Source organism: Dendrobates tinctorius, unplaced genomic scaffold (genome assembly GCF_039654945.1).
Source record: "Dendrobates tinctorius isolate UK_male_01 unplaced genomic scaffold, ASM3965494v1 ptg000145l, whole genome shotgun sequence".
Classification (NCBI taxonomy): Eukaryota; Metazoa; Chordata; class Amphibia; order Anura; family Dendrobatidae; genus Dendrobates; species Dendrobates tinctorius.
The window spans coordinates 2,912,984-2,927,543 of NW_027361812.1; the positions used below are offsets into that span (position 1 = coordinate 2,912,984).

Here is a 14,560-nt window from a genome sequence, read left to right on the forward strand (position 1 = left end):
CTAACAAACAGGCAATCCCCCCATGTATTCAGGCTGTCTAGCACCCGCAAATCATGCAGCTGCGGCGAGAGAAACTAAATCTCCGAGCACATCCAAATACTCAGATCACCCGAGCATGCTCAGGAAATGTCAAGTAACGAGTATACTCGCTCATCACTACTTGTAACCAAAAGGCCGGACAACTCCCTTCATGATGTTTTCCACGTATAAGTTTCTAGCATTTAATCTCCAGCGCTGGATTAAAATAATAAAATCTGTTACTCACCCCAAATTTATCTCTACCATTTCGCCACTGCACTGATCTCTATTGACTGGCTGCAGTAGTGACAGCCCAACTACAGCTCACATCACTGCTGCTGCCAATCACAGAGCTCAACAGCTCTACGCTGTCTACATGGAGCAGAGTCGCCCAGCTCACTGGCTGTGGAGGTGATGTCTGCTGCACTCAGTAACCAGAGATCATAGCAGAAAGAAATCCATGGAATCGGGGAGGGCGCATAACCTCCTATTTTATTATTGTACCTACTACTGGCTATTAGAGGCCAAAAACTTATAACTGGAAAATATCATTAATAGCGTACACTCATATACTTCCTTCACTGGCATCGTTCTTCCACTCGGCCCGTGTACCCAGGTCATTGCCACATGAAGTCTGCTGTCATGACCGATAATGCTATTTACCTGCAGGTACAGTGCTTTGCGAAAGTATTCGGCCCCCTGGAACTCTTCAACCTTTACCCACATATCATGCTTCAAACATAAAGATACCAAATGTAAATTTTTGGTGAAGAAACAACAACAAGTGGGACACAATTGTGAAGTTGAACGAAATTTATTGGTTATTTTTAAATTTTTGTAGAAATTCAAACTGAAAAGTGGAGAGTGCAATATTAGGCCTGTTTCACACATCAGTTTTTGTGTTCAGTCAAAATCCGCTAAAATGGCGGATAGCGGATCCATTCCTGAACTGACCACAACGTTTGTCACCGGACCGTTATTTTAACGGATCCGTGAAACGAAGAAATTTAAAGGAACCGCTGAGAGAGAGCGGGAGAGAGAGAATTCTCCAGCCGCCAGAACAGAGTTTAGTGTTAAATTTCCGGTGTCTTTCGGGCATGGGCAGTGAGAAGTGCGGATCCTGCCGCCCGAAAAAACGTTACATGCTCCATTCGGTCAAAATTTTGGTGGATCCGCAAAAAAACTGATCCAACGGATGGGCATCCGACAAGATCCGCCGGTAATGCAACTCAATGGGGGAAAAAAACGGATCCGCCAAAAAAAATGGCGGATCCGGGTTTTTTTTGTGTGCAAAACGGCGGATTTTGACTGATGGACAAAAAATGATGTGTGAAACAGGCCTTATTCGTCCCCTTTAACTTAAAGGGAATCTGTCACCCTTTTTTTGGCCTTGCAGCTGCCGGCATAGACATCGGGGGCTTATCTACAGCATTCTGTAATGCTGTAGTTAAGCCCCCGATGTAACCTGAAAGAAGAAAAACACGTTATATTATACTCACAGAGGTGTCCGGTTCGATGGGTGTCGCCGTCCCGTCCGGCGCCTCCCTTCTTCATGCGATGACGTCCTCTTCTCCCTTCCTGTAATGGCTCTGGCGCAGGCGCATTGCTGTGCCCTGTTGAGGGCAGGGCAGAGTCATGCAGTGCGCAGGCGTCGAGAGAGGTCTGGCGCCTGCGCACTGCAGAATTCTGCTCTGCCCTCAACAGGGCAGAGCAATGCACCGGAGCCATTACAGGACGGGAGAAGAGGACGTTATCGCATGAAGAAGGGAGGCGCCGGACGGGACTGCAACACCCATCGGACCGGACCGCCCACCTCGGTGAGTATAATATAACTCGTTTTTCTTCTCTTTCAGGTTACATCGGGGGCTTATCTACAGCATTACAGAATGCTGTAGATAAGCCCCCGATGTCTATGCCAGAAGCTGCAAGGCCAAATAAAGGGTGACAGATTACCTTTAATACTTTGTTGCGCCACCTTTTGCTGCGATTACAGTTGGAAGTTGCTTGGGGTATGTCTCTATCAGGTTTGTACATCGAGAGACTGAAATTCTTGCCCATTCTTCCTTGGCAAACAGCTCGAGCTCAGTGAGGTTTGATGGAGATCGTTTGTGAACAGCAGTTTTCAGCTCTTTCCACAGATTCTCGATTGGATTCAGGTCTGGACTTTGATTTGGCCATTCTAACACCTGGATACGTTTATTTGTGAACCATTCCATTGTAGATTTTGCTTTGTTTGGGATCATTGTCTTGTTGGAAGACAAATCTCTGTCCCAGTCTCAGGTCTTTTGCAGACTCCAATAGGTTTTCTTCAAGAATGGTCCTGTATTTGGCTCCATCCATCTTCCCATCAATTTTATCAATCTTCCCTGTCCCTGCTGAAGAAAAGCAGGCCCAAACCATGATGCTGCCGCCACCATGTTTGACAGTGGGGATGGTGTGTTCAGGATAATGAGCTGTGCTGCCTTTACGCCAAACATATCGTTTGGCATTGTTGCCAAAAAGTTCCTTTTTGGTTTCATCTGACCAGAGCACGTTCTTCCATATGTTTGGTGTGTCTCCCAGGTGGCTTGTTTCAAACTTTAAACAACATTTTTTTATGGATATCTTTGAGAAATGGCTTTCTTCTTGCCATTCTTCCATAAAGGCCAGATTTGTGCAGTGTGCGACTGATTGTTGTCCTATGGACAGATTGTCCCACCCAGGGTGGATAAAAATCAATTTTTTTTAAAAAAAAAAATCAAAAAAATCGGATTTTTTTTATTTAAATCGGATTTTTTTCAATAAACTGCTTTTTGAGGAAAATATTTTACCATCCAAAGGTTCTTCCATCATGAGATAAAGCTGAGTTGTTTAACTCAGTAGAATAAAGGCTGTATATGTGTAACATTCACAATACCATGCTCTTCCAGAGGTTTCTGTAGGATTAGTGGGCAGTTTCTCTCCTATATTATCACAGACGCTCGCTTTACTTACGCAGTTCTCAAAACTGAATTTGACTCCGCAGAGGTCCCAGCCTCTTCTTCACGGCAAAAATGTTACAACATGAACAGAGTTGAGAAAAAGAGACCTTAATCCTATTGTTCTACAAACCTATGAATACAGAATCAACCCCTTAAGTGCCAAGTCCAAGAAGTTAGACAATATCTTTGATTGTTTGGAGTGGAATAGATCTCCACAACACAAGAAGAATGTGAATCTAAGTGTGAGGAGGAGGAAGGGCAAGCAGACAAGAAAATGAAAGTGAAACTTTGAGCACAATACTGCAGCATAGCCACAGACAGACAAGTCTGGATCTGTTTGTGTGTACGATCTGAGGTTTATTACATTCTTTCCTTATAATGGCAGCAGGCCGTAAAAGAGACCCAGTTTGGGAATATTTTAATGAAGCTCCTTCGCCTATCGGTAAGGCAGGCATGCGTGCAAAATGCAAACGATGCAACAAAGAGATGCAAGGCCTGGTGGCGCGAATGAGGCAACATCATGAGAAGTGCGGTGATGAAGATGACCAAAGAAACACTTCTGAACAGGCAGGATCTTCAGGTTGGTAAACATTTTTATTGAATCCTATTTCTAAAGACTGAACTGTCATGTGTGAGAAAAATTATATTTCTTATTATTACTGCATGTTACTGTCATTTGGTACAGTTATGAAGAAAAACAAATATTCCTTTTGGGGCAGGTGCAGTGATGTGTTGTGTACAATAAGCAGAAATTGTATAAACAATAAAATAACAGCATTGACTTTTTTTGTTTAGGGGAATTCATGGATTCTGGAAACTATCCACCTCCAAGATCACCATCATCCTGTTCTACAGTTTCAGAGTTATCCATCCAGGATAGTGCTTCATTAGCAGCAGCAGCAGCATCAGACACCCACAGCCACATATCACCATCACCCAAAAGGAAGAAAAAACCTTTACCTCCTGGAACCACCATAGATAGGTTTGTGATAAGAACTAGCAGATTAGAAAAAGAGTTGATTGATGAAAAAATTGCCCAGTTTATTTATGCAACGAACTCTTCTTTCCGTCTGACTGAGAACCCACATTTCATTAATATGGTTCAGTCACTGAGACCAGGATACAGTCCACCCAGCAGAGCTGATGTTGCAGGGAAAGTGCTGGATCAAGTGTATGACAGAGAAATGGAGCAATGTGCAACAGCTCTGGAGGGTAAAATTGTTAACCTAAGTATTGATGGGTGGAGTAATGTCCACAATGATCCTATTGTATGTGCTTGTATAACAACAGAAGAAGGTAAAGTCTTCCTTGCACAAACAACTGATACGTCAGGAAATGCACACACAGCAGAATACTTACAAGAAGTGGCAGTAAAAGCTATAACGACATGTGAACAAAAATTCAAATGTCTGGTACGCAGTTTGGTCACTGACAATGCTGCAAACGTATCCAAGATGAGAAGAGATTTAGAAGAGCAGGAAGGGAATACAAAGCTGCTAATAACATGGTTGCAGTGCTCATTTGCTGCACCTCTTAGCCAAAGACTTAAGTGTTCCAGAAATAAAGGCTAATGTTGTTGAAATTGCTAAATACTTCCGTAATAATCATTTTGCTGCAGCAGTTCTGAAAAGGATGGGTGGAACCAAGCTAACGCTCCCACAAGATGTTAGATGGAACTCTGTGGTGGACTGTTTTGAGCAGTATATCAAAAACTGGCCTATTCTGATGACACTTTGTGAAGAAAATCGAGATAAAATAGATGGCACTGTCACGGCCAAAATCCTCAACATTGGGCTTAAGAGAAATGTTGAACATATGCTGAGCTTCCTGAAACCCATCTCTCAAGCTTTAAACAAAATACAGAAAAATAGCTGTTTTATTGCAGATGCTGTTGAAATTTGGAAGGAACTGAGTGAACACTTAAAAACAGAACTACACATGGACAGAATTAAATTACAAGCAGTAAACAAACGAATGGGACAAGCACTGACTCCAGCTCATTTTTTGGCAAATATTGTCAATATCCAATATCAGGGTCAAAACCTAAGTGCTGAGGAAGAGGAGTTAGCTATGACATGGGTATCCAGCAATCATCCATCTTTAATGCCAACTATAATAAACTTCAGAGCTAAGGGGGAACCATTCAAGAAATATATGTTTGCTGAAGATATTTTAAGGAAGGTCACACCAGTAAACTGGTGGAAGTCACTTAAGCGCTTGGATTTAGAGACTGTTCAAGTAATTTCACTTTTAACAGCAGTAGCTTCTTCAGCAGGCGTTGAAAGAATATTCTCTTCCTTTGGACTCATTCATTCTAAATTGAGAAATCGGTTGGGACCCAATAAAGCAGGAAAGCTTGTTTTTCTTTTCCAGATTATGAATAGGAACAAAGAAGAAGATGATGATGAAGATGACGACAAGTGAGCTACAGAGGACAGCAGGGACAGTAGTATTTAAGTTTTTCATGTGTCGGCTGGGCTGACAGTCTAAGTTTCTTAAAATATATATATATATTTTGTTTAGCCAAATTAGTTAACAAACATGGATGTTTGTTTAAGCAAATAACTTATGCTGTAGTGTTGTTATTGTTTCAGTTGAATAAGTCTATTTAAATTGTTATTAAGGTCAGGATTATTTTTCTCCTTCCTAAGTACAACAGAACAGTGGTGTCCAAATATGAATGATTAACCCATTAAACTGGGGAGAAAAAAGTAATATAAAAAGTGATTCTAAAAATCTTCATCTACTTGCATGTTAAAGTAGCAAGAACTAGTTTAGGTAGAAACTTTGATTTAAATCACTGATTTAAATCAAGCCTTACTGACTAGTGATTTAAATCGTGATTTAAATCAGTTAGATTTAAATCAAATCCACCCTGGTCCCACCTCAGCTGTAGATCTCTGCAGTTCATCCAGAGTGATCATGGGCCTCTTGGCTGCATCTCTGATCAGTCTTCTCCTTGTTTGAGATGAAAGTTTAAATGGACGGCCGGGTCTTGGTAGATTTGCAGTGGTATGATACTCCTTCCATTTCAATATGATCACTTGCACAGTGCTCCTTGGGATGTTTAAAGTTTTGGAAATCATTTTGTATCCAAATCCGGCTTTAAACTTCTCCACAACAGTATCACGGACCTGCCTGTTGTGTTCCTTGGTCTTCATGATTCTCTCTGTGCTTCAAACAGAACCCTGAGACTATCACAGAGCAGGTGCATTACACGGAGACTTGATTACACACAGGTAGATTATACTTATCATCATTAGTCATATATGACAACATTGGATCATTCAGAGATCCACAATGAACTTCTGGAGTGAGTTTGCTGCACTGAAAGTAAAGGGGCCGAATAATATTGCACGCCTCACTTTTCAGTTTATGCATTTCCCCAAAAATGTAAAATAACCAATACATTTTCTTCAACTTCACATTTGTGTTCCACTTGTTGATTCTGCACCAAAAATTTACATTTGGTATCTTTGTTTGAAGCATGATATGTGGGCAATGGTTGAAAAGTTCCAGGGTGCCAAATACTTCCGCAAGGCACTATATGTGGTTAATCTGGGATGCACTGAGGCTGGTGTACTCACTGTGACAGGTCAGGACTGGGAGAGATTCCAGGGCAGCGTGCTGTGGTCATCTGACCTGCGTCTCTATGTATCTCCTAAGCAGGTCAGATGCACACAGCAATGTTCAGGACCTTGAACAACGGCCGGCCCTCCGCTCGGCCGGCCGGCCCTCCGCTCGGCCGGCCGGCCCTCCGCTCGGCCGGCCCTCCGGCCTGTCTGTGGGTTGGACAGGCACAGGCAAAGGTCCAGATGTGGCCCGCGGGCTGCAGTTTGCCCAGCCCTGGTTTACTAGAGCCAAAAAAAACAACAGTAAATCCTGAATGAAGTACTTTTGTGACCAACTGGAACCAAGCAAAAGCAACGAGAAATGCGACTCAGATCAACTAAGCGTGATAATAATGGATCATTGTTGTACTGGAACAGAGAGGGAGGAAAAAAATAAAACCAGATTTGTGCTGCATCAGGTTATGTGCACGCAACCTTTTAGTTCTTTTACTTCAAGAAGCTTCTTCCCTGGCGTCCTGTCAGCCATTTTCATCGTGGCTTTGGTGCCTACTACTTATTTTTCTTTTGACCTAGTAAATAAACTACTGAGCGTCTCTTAGGCCAGGGTTCCCCAACACCAGTCCTCAAGGCCCACAAACAGATCAAGTTTTCAGGATTTCCTTTGTATTGCACAGGTGATGCAATTATCACTTGAACAATACTAAGGAAATCCTGAAAACTTGATCTGTTGGTGGGCCTTGAGGACTGGAGTTGGGGAACCCTATCTTAGGCGGTCTCTGCCTGAAGAATGGTCGGGCTTCAAAAACCATGTGGTAGCTAAAAGAACGTCAGACAGGCAGAACATGTGCACTGCATTGTCAAAACGACTTGCTATCCAGATGTTCATTCTTTTTGGCTTTTTTGTTCTATAGGCGGAAAGCCGTTGTGTGCACATGCCCTTAGAGCTGGAGGATCAGAGCCAGGCCATGGGAGAGATTGGTGCTGGTTCCTAAACGCTTTCTTTGTTCTTTACTATGCCAGTAATGAGATCTCCTACGCTCCATATTATTTCACCTGATGCCATTTCCTCTTTCCTAAAAGGCAGCAAAGATGGCAAACTATGCAAAGTACCAGAGAACGTGTGATGGCCTCTTCATGATGTTTGGGATCATGTTTGTTACCACGCGACTTGTAGTTTTCCCAACATGGTAAGTTTTTAAAGATTTACACACAGCCGATGATTTTTCTCCTACCTAAAGCGGTTGTCTAGGATTAGTGAACAGTGTTTTTTCTTTATAGAAGTATATCGCATTCTCTTATACACTTGATAGTGGGGGAAGTCGATCTATGCGGCACCACCTAATTGCCCTTCTGATCCCACCCTACCCCCAAAGCATGACCCAGGTAAAGGCAGCTGAGCGCTGGCTCATCTTTGGGTGTCATAAATAATGGTACGTTTGGGACCTGCTGCTCCATTCAATACCTAGTCCTTTGGGTGGTCTGAGGTGGGCCCAGTGTTATAACATATATACGGATCTAATGGTTATTAGCTATCCATTGGATGAGTGATAAAGGGGTTTTCTAGCCTAAACAAGTAGGGAGGAAGCAAGCCTTCACTAATGGCTGTGTAGCGGACCATCGACCAGAGCTGTCAATCACTGCAGCACTCGCACCCATATTAGGTTTCTCCCATAGCGGAGGCCGATAGTGAGAATATTATCTCCACATGTTCTTTTCTTTAATATATTACGTTACACTATGGACCCTCTGGGGTAAAAGATATTGGGAAAATGGTTCTCTGTCTGTGCGCACGCTGCAGAGCTTTGTTCACTCACTGAGGATCAAAAAGTGACTGACTGAGTATTGGGATTTGTCAGACTCCGAGGGGAGTAGTCGTGGGTTGCTTTTTCGGAGACATTACTCAGCATGCTATTTCATGATCTTACATTGGGCAGCACGGTGGCTCAGTGGTTAGCGCTGCAGCCTTGCAGCGCTGGGGTCCTGGGTTCAAATCCCACCAAGGACAACATCTGCAAGGAGTTTGTATGTTCTCCCCATGTTTGCGTGGGTTTCCTCCGGGTACTCCGGTTTCCTCCCACACTTTAAAGACATACTGATAGGGAATTTAGATTGTGAGCCTCATCGGGGACAGTGATGATAATGTGTGCAAACTGTGAAGCGCTGCGGAATATGTTAGCGCTATATAAAAAAAAAAAAAAAAAAAATTAAAGATTATTATTATTATTGGGCGTTCCATTTTTTTATTAAATGTCCTCATCTTGTGGTGATTCGCTCTGGAAACCTTCTCACCTGTGATGTTCTCCATCCCATGATCTGGCCGCTCATTAATGAATTGTGGTGTTTGCAGGATCCTGAATACGACGATGTTCGAGAGCTGGGAGCTGATTGGGCCGTATCCCTCGTGGTGGCTGTTCAATGGCCTCTTGTTAGTCCTGCAAGTTCTGCACGTCATTTGGTCTTACCTCATAATCCGGATAGCGTACAAGTCTCTGACAAAGGGAAAGGTAAGTTGGCTGCAGACGTGTAGTGGGGTCTCCGGGGACGGCGGTAATAGGATTCTTCTTTCTTCTCCTGCTGGCTGTACCTTCTGTTACTCTCTCTCCTTTCACTTTCTGTAATCTGATGGGACTACTGCTTATCTACTGCTGCTCTGCCCTGACAAGGTGACCTGTCAGGAGAGCCTCTGATGTCTTTGCACTCCCTGCCTCACTCTTTCTCTCCCTCGTTTTTCTCTGTGTCAGGTTGGAACTGGAAAATGTCACCCTTTGCCTGTAAGTTTTCTCTGTGCCGTTTCCACCTTCCTGCCTGCTTTTCCTTCACATCCTGCATGTTCTTTATCATCACGTAACACCACAGCCCAAATTCATGAAGGCGACCTGGCATTGTGATCGTGGCTACACGCTTCCTGATGAATCTGGGCTCCAGCTTTAGTAACATGGGTGGATTATCCTGCAGACGCTCTGTGGGTGCTGGGCAGGCCATGGGTGCTGAGACAGGGTCCTGTCACCATAGCTTGTTAGAGCCATTGTTTCTGGTGTCTAATCTCCAGGACCATGGACCCCAGAAATACTTTGTATAACTGCATCTGGAATATGGGATCACATTTTTGGCCCCTTTTTAACTATACATGAGAAGTGGAGAGGGTCCAGAGGCAGAATATTAAAGGCGAAGGAAGTCTCTATTACAGAGGTCTCAAACACTCGGGCCGCATGCAGCCCCTGAGGCAGTCATCTGCGGCCCGCGGTGCACCTCATGTCTCACCCCCGAGGCAGGTAGAAGGGGGAAGGCACGCATTCAGGAGCATGCGATGGCTGCTCTGTGCGCACAGGACCTGTGATGAGGTCACATGATCAGGGGCCTCAGTGTATGCAGGATGCTGCTGTCTGTGCCTGTGCTGGATGTCATGGTGCTGGATGCGGGTAAGTTTGTGTGGGGTCAGGAGGGGTTTACAGGGTGGATGTAGCAGAGCTGTGTGTGTATATGAGGTGTAGGGAGCGGAGCCCTGTGTGTACGAGGTGTAGGGAGCGGAGCCCTGTGAGTGTACGAGGTGTAGGGAGCGGAGCCCTGTGTGTGTGCGAGGTGTAGGGAGCGGAGCCCTGTGTGTGTGCGAGGTGTAGGGAGCGGAGCCCTGTGTGTGTGTGCGAGGTGTAGGGAGCGGAGCCCTGTGTGTGTGTACGAGGTGTAGGGAGCGGAGCCCTGTGTGTGTGTACGAGGTGTAGGGAGAGGAGCCCTGTGTGTGTGTACGAGGTGTAGGGAGCGGAGCCCTGTGTGTGTGTACGAGGTGTAGGGAGCGGAGCCCTGTGTGTGTGTACGAGGTGTAGGGAGCGGAGCCCTGTGTGTGTGTACGAGGTGTAGGGAGCGGAGCCCTGTGTGTGTGTACGAGGTGTAGGGAGCGGAGCCCTGTGTGTGTGTACGAGGTGTAGGGAGCGGAGCCCTGTGTGTGTGTACGAGGTGTAGGGAGCGGAGCCCTGTGTGTGTGTACGAGGTGTAGGGAGCGGAGCCCTGTGTGTGTGTACGAGGTGTAGGGAGCGGAGCCCTGTGTGTGTGTACGAGGTGTAGGGAGCGGAGCCCTGTGTGTGTGTACGAGGTGTAGGGAGCGGAGCCCTGTGTACGGAGCGGAGATACGGGTGTGTACGGAGCGAAGATACGGGTGTGTACGAGGTGTACGAGGTGTAGGGAGCGGAGATACGGGTGTACGGGGCGTACGGAGCGGAGATACGGGTGTGTATTTTGGCATGGGGGGGCCCCCATTTGATAGTTCACAGCAGGGCCCATAACTTTGTAGTTACGCCACTGATCACGCTAGAAGAGGAGGAGTGCACCTCTCTGTAGTGGCTGTGGCCCTGTGTAATGACAGAGCGGAGGCGAGACTCCCCCTCCCCCCCCCCCCCCATTGCAGGATTTTGCAGGTGACCGTGGCTGTGCGTGTACAGCGAGATGATAGCGCCGGCTCACATGCAGAGCCGATAGTATCATTCGCTGAAGTAAGCTGTACATCGCAGCCGACATCCTATTTGAACGGCCACGATCGGTATTGGCACCGATTGCGGCCATTTAACCCATTAGATACTGCTATCAATTGTGACTGTATTAAGTTTGAAAGGAATGCGGCCCGCCAGCTTAATTTTTTATGTGCGGCCCATTTACTCTGCCGAGTTTGAGACCCCTGGTCTATTATAATGAGGTTAATAGAGGGGGGGGGGTAGTCATCTCCTTATATAAAGCTATATTTGGTCAATACAAAGACTTGCCATATGATCCATATTTTTTATTTTTTTCTAAAGACTTAAGATGTCTTCTGTTCTTCTTTTTTTTTTTTTTTTTTTTTTTTTTAACCACCAATGTGTGGTGAAAATGTAATTTTGACAGAAGTACAGGAAAGGGTTCTTTGCAGTTAGGGCATTCCATATCTCAATTGCTCTACTAGAAGAGGTAATAAAGAGAAATACTGTCAGCTTTCAGAAATCGGCTAGATAAGAATCTATTTACAGGTGAGATTAAGGGTTAAAAAAATCTAGAAATAATGACTCCTAATTTGTCTCAGGTTGAACTAGTCAGACCTGTGGCCTTTTTCTTACTTTGTAAGTATGCCTGGAAAGAAAGTGCACCTGATAATCCATCCATGTGACACGGCCATTTCACCTGGTCATCAAACCTCATGCTTCCAAACTAAACTCTAATGCTTCATCCCATTCTGGAACGATACTTTTTAATAAAGCAGATCATCAAATGCATTATACCCATGAGTGCAAAAAGTGAACGCCGCTATTTTGATACTGAAACATTACTAATTTTATTTACTTTTATACTACAGTTTTGCTTTAACCCCTTAATGACCGCCAATAAGTCTTTCTACTGACCTGAGATATAAGAGAATAGCCTCCCCATACAGGTGACAATCCAGCAGCTGTCGGCTGTACACTAGAGCTGACAACTTGCTGCATCAGCCACGATCGGTGTTTGCACCGTCCATATCTGTTTAACCCCTTAGATGCTGCTTTCAATGACTACATCATATAAATGGTTAACAGTGTGGCGTCTCCCTCTTTATTTCCATCAGCACCCTAAAATCTTGATTATGTGGTCCTGATGTTTTCCATGGCAATTCACGACCAAATAGTGGCCTAAAGGCCCTGTCCCACATAGCGAGATCGCTAATGCGTCACCGATTTTGTGCGGCAACAGCGATCTCGCCTGAGAACTCGCTACATGTTACACGCAGCAGCGCCCCCCCCCGCTGGATATCGATGATCGTGCAGGAATGTCCAGGGCCATTTTTTTTACATCGGCGTCCCGCTTGGCCAGCACGCATCGCTGTGTTTTATTGCTGGATCGTTGCTGCGTCTCTGGAGAGATCTGCCTGTTAGGCAGCTTACTAGCGATCATTTGGCGACGCACCGGCGATCCCTACCTGGTCGTATCGTTGTCCGGATCGCTGGAGCGTCTCGAAGTGAAATGGGACCCTTAGAGTCTGCCGGCTACAGTGGACTGTTCAGAAGTTACTGACATTTAGGTGGTAAAAATACATTTTTTCATAACTGTCATGTCAGTTTGCACATGAAGGGTTAATAAACTACCTGACAGCAGTTTTCAAAAAAAGCATCCCTTGACATATTGTAATGGTATCACTTTTGGGGGTTTTCAAATATATAGGACCCCCAAAGTCACCTCGAACCTGGATAAGTCCCTAAAAAAATAATTTTGATTTGGAAATGGAAAAATTACTGCTGCATTTTTAAACTTCCTAAAATGCTACCAAAATAAAAGAACATTTTACAAATGGTGCTGATACGTGGCAAATTTTATTAATGTTATGCTGTGGGATGACTATCTGGGTTAAAGGGATAATCATTCAAAGTTTGAAAATTGCTAATTTTTTTTACATTTGTCAAATTTTTGATATTTTTTATAAATGAGCACAAAACCTATTAATCTAAATTTACTATTATCGTAAAGTATAATGTCATGAAAAAAATAATCTCCAAACCAATGAGATATGTTGAAGCGTTTCAGAATTATAACCACGTAAAGTGACTCTGGTCAGATTTAAAAAATCTGGCTCCGTCACTAAGGGGTTGAGATCGCATTAATCACACGATTAACAAACAATGGATTCCATTGTCCTTTTGCCCATTTATCTCTACATGCAAATAGTGATACTTGTAGACTTGGAATAATCTGCTGACAGTTGAATGTGTTACAGCAGTTCTCGTGCTGAGCTTTATAGTTCTACTAATGCTACACACGAATATAAGGAACTTTGTAATATCTTATCCAAGAAATCTGATTTCATTTTTCTTCTCATTTCTGCCTCCTGAGCTCATAAAATAAGTCCTGCCAACGACCTACTGATATAGGGAAATTAGATTGTGAGCCCCATCGGGGTCAGTGATGTTGTTGGTAAAACACTATGGAATTAATGGCGCTATATAAGAGAGTAAAATAAAAAAAAATAATTTGGGGGTGGGAGATGTGCAGCAGAGTGAATGAGACTTTTGCTGCTACTTTCTGGTGTTTATCTCACCCCAGTGCCGGCATCACAGCTACACTGCTTAGTACTACTGTATAATTTCCTGATTCTAAACATGTACTACAGAAAGAAAGGAGAGTAAAAATGATGGGTTAACTTCAAGTACATGTACATAGATAAGGGAAATAAATGCAATCGTGATGCTATGTTTAGGCTTTGTGCACACGTTGCATTTTCGTCGTGCAGATTTGTCACAAATCCTGAAGGGGGAATCCTGATGCCAGCAAAGTGAATGAGACTCCTAAAGTCTCATGAACAAGTTGCTTATTTGTGACTTGCAGATTCATATGTGCCACAGGTCAATTCTTTCAGCGTTTCTACAACGTTTTTTTTTTTTTTTCCGCCCATTGACTTCAATGACGTCAGTTAAACGCTATAAAAACGCAGGTCTAAAAATTATTTCAGATTTGCTGCATTTTTGTGTGTTTTTAAGAAGCAGTGAATGCTATAGAGATAGATAATAGAAATACATTTGTGGCCGAAATTGTTCTTATCCTTGAAATTGTTCCAGAGTATTTCTCCCAGAAAATTATTGCAATTACACATGTGTTATTTTCTTTTTGTGTATTGGAATAACAAACAAAAAAGGCAAATTGGACATAATTTCACACAATACTCCAACAATGGACCAGGCAAAATTGTTGGCACCCACTTAATATTTGGTTGCACACCCTTTGGAATAAGTAACTGTAATCAATCACTTACACCTCTCACCTGGAGTTTTGGACCACTCTTCTTTTGCAAATTGCTCCAGGTCTCTCATATTTGAAGGGTACCTTCTCCCAACAGCAATTTTAAGATCTCTCCACAATTGCATTTAGATCCATACTTATTGCTGGCCAGTTAGCAACTTTTCAGTGATTTGTTTCCATGCATTTCTGTGTGCTTCTTAAAGTATGATTTGGGTCATTGTCATGTTGGAAGACCTAGGACACAAACCCAACTTTCTGACACTGGGCACTACATTGCGACCCAAAATC

At 43.8% G+C, this 14,560-nt stretch overlaps 2 protein-coding genes across 3 annotated transcripts in view; both read left to right on the top strand.

Moving 5' to 3' along the window:
- CERS5 (ceramide synthase 5) overlaps nt 1-14,560 on the top strand; it is an 88,106-nt gene that overhangs the window by 56,772 nt on the left and 16,774 nt on the right. Inside the window, exons 8-10 of one of the 2 annotated variants that reach the window (XM_073546121.1) lie at nt 7,631-7,737; nt 8,898-9,054; nt 9,292-9,321. In XM_073546121.1, the coding sequence (XP_073402222.1) occupies nt 7,631-7,737; nt 8,898-9,054; nt 9,292-9,321 (294 nt within the window). The remainder of the gene's footprint in view (nt 1-7,630; nt 7,738-8,897; nt 9,055-9,291; nt 9,322-14,560) is intronic. The other variant, XM_073546122.1, reaches the window with a different exon arrangement.
- On the top strand, nt 1,973-7,185 carry LOC141049561 (uncharacterized). The gene is made up of 2 exons (XM_073546120.1): nt 1,973-3,558; nt 3,774-7,185. Exons 1-2 carry the CDS (start codon nt 3,357-3,359, stop codon nt 4,547-4,549), a joined length of 978 nt encoding a protein of 325 aa, XP_073402221.1. The 5' UTR covers nt 1,973-3,356; the 3' UTR covers nt 4,550-7,185.

Excerpts from the sequence above, each read along its gene's own strand:
- LOC141049561 (XM_073546120.1), top strand. The coding sequence starts at position 3,357 with ATGGCAGCAGGCCGTAAAAGAGACCCAGTTTGGGAATATTTTAATGAA. Across the intron at positions 3,559-3,773 it reads TGAACAGGCAGGATCTTCAG|GGGAATTCATGGATTCTGGA; the intron begins GTTGGTAAACAT and ends TTTTTTGTTTAG.